At 51.0% G+C, this 3752-nt stretch overlaps 1 protein-coding gene across 2 annotated transcripts; it reads left to right on the top strand.

Moving 5' to 3' along the window:
• The first annotated feature begins 110 nt into the window (after window positions 1-110).
• On the top strand, window positions 111-3435 carry LOC121331937 (nuclear cap-binding protein subunit 2). Of its 2 annotated transcripts, XR_005952077.1 has the most exons (5): window positions 111-303; window positions 460-641; window positions 1507-1645; window positions 2306-2509; window positions 3347-3435. XR_005952077.1 is itself a non-coding variant. In XM_041396782.1 (4 exons), exons 1-4 carry the CDS (start codon window positions 217-219, stop codon window positions 2402-2404), a joined length of 507 nt encoding a protein of 168 aa, XP_041252716.1. In that variant the 5' UTR covers window positions 111-216; the 3' UTR covers window positions 2405-3071. The 2 variants fall into 2 exon arrangements, 1 of the variants encoding a protein (XP_041252716.1); XM_041396782.1 differs by lacking the exon at window positions 3347-3435 and having other exon boundaries at window positions 2306-3071.
• Window positions 3436-3752: the final 317 nt, after the last annotated feature.

Genomic DNA, 3752 nt, shown 5'->3' with positions numbered 1-3752 from the left:
TGCGCGCCCCGACACAGCGATGCCGGCGGGCCCCCGCGCCGCCGATTGGCTGTCTGGCTGTTTTGCCCCGCCCTCCATCTCGAGTGACATCCGGCGCGGCCAATCGCGCGGGGCGGCGGATTGGCGTCTCTCGCGCGCCGCTCGCCGCGTCCGGTGCGCGGCGGTTCTGGAAGGATCCCGGCAGCGGGGCCCGGCGGCGGGGCCCGGGCGGGCGCCATGTCGGGGCTGCTGCACACCACGCTCAGCGGGCTCAACAGCGACTCGTACTGCGAGATCAGCCAGTACCGGGACCAGCACTTCCGGGTGCGCCCGGCGTGACGGGTGGCAGGGCCAGGCCGGGGCGGGGAGGGCTGAGGCCGGGGCAAGGCCGTGCAGGAAGCGGGCAGCGGGAGGGCACGGGGCGGCGGCAGCGGGACGGCGAGCGCGCTGAGCCCGCGGCGTGCGCCTCTGTGCCCGCAGGGTAGCAGGCAGCTGCAGGAGAAATCGCTGAAGATTTCCTCCACGCTGTATGTCGGCAACCTCTCCTTCTACACCACCGAGGAGCAGATCCAGGAGCTGTTCTCCAAGTGCGGGGATGTCAAGAGGATTGTCATGGGTCTGGACAAGATCAAGAAAACCCCCTGTGGCTTCTGCTTTGTAGAGTATCCTTTCTGGTTCCCTGCTGTCAGCACGGGTGTGGCTGGCACCTGTAGTTCCTCTGCACAGGAAGTGTGTCTGCGCTGCTGCTGGGAAGGTGACAGCCGAGTGCTTCCTACCGGGCACATCCCGGCCGTCCTTGCACCTTCCCTCCGCACCCTGAGACTGATTGTATAGCGGTGCTGTATGCGACAAGTGCCACCAGAGCTGTAATTTCTGGAGGTGGCAGAGAGCCCCTTTAATTCATTAATTTCTTCAGTGGTTTTAGGGCCAAAATGAGAACTGTTAGTCATCAATCTGACGTCTTCTATGTCCAGAGCACAAGTTTACTTTCTCATCTCAACTGCACACCTGGAGGAAGTAGTAGGATAAGCCATGGGGGCATTTTCAAGCAGAGTACACGCTTATACAGGTTGTGCCAGAAGCTGTCTGTGCAAAGCTCTCCTGTGAAACCTGCTCCTTTTGTTCTATTTCAGTCAAGTTTTACATAGTACACAAAGGCATATTACTGATTTCTTGCCCTTAGCAAGGCTTTAATGTCTTTGTTCCATTGTCTTGTCTGTGCAGGTACTAACATTAAAGTGCAGAATCCTTTCTGAGCATTACCTGCTCTTACCTTGGATTTACATGAGTGCAGTTTTTACATGAGTGCAGCTAACATTAAAGTATAGCATCCTTTCTGAGCATTAGCTGCTCTTACCTTGGATTTACATGAGTGCAGTTTTTGATCCCGTAGAGAAGAGCAGGAAGAGTAGAAGAGGCTGGAAGGCAGTGGGGAGAGTTCAGCTTCTCATATACAATACTTCCCTGGGTTTTTTTTCCATGTACCCCACAAAAAGCACACTTAGTTGTCCTTACAGAGTGCCTCAGGTACTACACGAGGGCCGATGCTGAGCACGCCATGAGGTTCATCAACGGCACACGGCTGGACGACCGCATCATCCGCACGGACTGGGATGCAGGGTTTAAGGAGGGCCGACAGTATGGGAGAGGAAAGACTGGAGGACAGGTAAAGGCAATGCCAGTTCATCCCTGAATTTGGTCCTGTAAGACTCTGTGTACTTACTTGCTGGTTTTGTCTCAGGGAGGACAATGTGCAGACTGTAAAGACCTGATAACGAAGTTTACTCACTCCCAGGTTGTTTCAGTAATTGACACCTGGTGTTAAAGGCTGGAAATAGAGCTTAAGGCCACTTCTGTCCAGGACTGCAAACTTCCTGCAACGCAAGCAGAATGTTCCCTAATCCAAGCTAGTACCCTTGAAATGATCCAGAATTTGAGTAGAGGGAAAGCAGTGTGGCTGCCAGGCCAATCTCATAATACAGCAGTTTCCCCAAGGGCAAAGACGAGGTTTAGATGAGATAAAGTGTTCTGAAGGCCAAACCTGGCAGTTCTGAAGGGTGTACTGAGAAGCTGAACAAAAATATTTTGGGGTCTTCTTTGCTTCTTACCTGAAAAAATCTCAACAATCAGATACATCCTTTTTGTTCATTTTCACTACCATTACCACCTTTTTGGTGGATTAGTTGAAGAGATCTCAGACGAGTTGAAGTGCTTCTAATCTGAATTTCAGTTTCCCACCAAGTGAACAAGGAGGGGATGATGATTCTGAAGCCTAGTAGGGGACAGGCAGTGCTGGCTGTTAATATGTGTTGTTGCTGTGCCCCAGGTGCGAGATGAATACCGGACAGACTACGATGTGGGAAGAGGTGGCTTTGGCAAGATCATTCAGATGCAGAAGGCAAATCACCAGCCTGCAATCTATTAATTGCCTCGTGGCTCCTAGCTCGTAGAGGGCTCTGTCCTTCCAGAGCTAGCCCTGTTCTCTCATTTGGGATCGGGGTATGGAGTGAGATCCAAGTTCCAGCAAAAGGTAACTCTCCTTAGACTGTGGATATACATGTGTTCATTCTCCCTTCTGTCTGAGCTAGAGAGGATGTTCTGTGCTGATGCAGGGCAACAAGGGGAAAAAAAGGACAGCTCTGTAGGATTTTGGGCGAGAAGAAATGCAGCATGTCACACACACCTTATGCTGACATACTCTTCATGTTGCACTTAAGCAGGTGGCTTCCTCCAAGCTGCAATTGCAGCTGTGGTTGCTTTCAAATGGAACTTGTTTTAAAAGCTTACCACCATTGGAGCCCTCCAAGTGCCTGGGCACCTAGTGAGGATGCACAAAGAGATTCAGGTTTCTAATTTACAACCTTACCTGCTTAATAAACAGTATCACTGTTTGAATGAGAGAAGTGGACAAGTCTTATCATCCACTTGGAGGTGCTTGTCTGCACATCTAGCCCTTGGGTTGGTCAGGGCCTGCAGAGCATTTCTCTTTGTGAGCCCCCAGTGCTGCCTGGCTTTTCACATCCTCGCTGTCCGGTGTGATTTTGTTAAAAGTTTCTGTTAATTTTTTTAATAAACAGTTACATTGGGTCTGACTGAGATGAAGGTAATTTTACACCTAGCAGCCCTTGTAGAGCTGTGTTTTGTATTGGTAGCTAGGAAGGTGTTGATAAAACACCAGTGTTTTGGCTGTTGTTGAACAATGTTCCCACAGCGTCAAGGCTGTCTCTAACATTCCCACCTCACCAGCAGGCTGGGGTGGGGGCAAGATCTTGGGATATTCCAGACCATATGGCATCTGCTCAGCAGTAATAGTTAAGAGAAGGGAGATGGGGGCATTCCTTATTAAAACATCTGTCTTCTGGAGCAGCTGCTCTGTGTACTGAAGCTGTGCTTCCCAAGAAGTGGCCGGACATCTCCTGCTGGTCGAAAGCAGAGAATAAATATTTAGTTTTCCTTTGCTCCCACATGCAGCCTTGCTTTTGCTTTATTAAACTGCCTTTATCTTGGCCCACAAATTCCATTCCCATATTCCTTCTCCCTGCCTCCTGCCACTGAGGAGGGGAGTGAGAGAGCAGCTTGGTGGGTGCCTGGTGTCCAGGCAGGGTCAGCCCACCACTGTTTGGTGCCCAGTGTGGGGCCTGAGCAATGGCTGTTCTGTGCTAAGTGTGCTTTAGCCATAGTAGTTACTAAGCAGGCAGCTCCTGTTGGGTCACAGAGTTTGTTGGCTGCATTTCTTATCTCTTTACTTTGCTGGGCTTTGGGAACATGTTAGT

Source organism: Onychostruthus taczanowskii, unplaced genomic scaffold (assembly GCF_017590055.1).
Source record: "Onychostruthus taczanowskii isolate IOZ18803 unplaced genomic scaffold, ASM1759005v1 scaffold13, whole genome shotgun sequence".
NCBI classification, from domain to species: domain Eukaryota; kingdom Metazoa; phylum Chordata; class Aves; order Passeriformes; family Passeridae; genus Onychostruthus; species Onychostruthus taczanowskii.
This window is presented reverse-complemented; position numbering and strand designations above follow the sequence as displayed.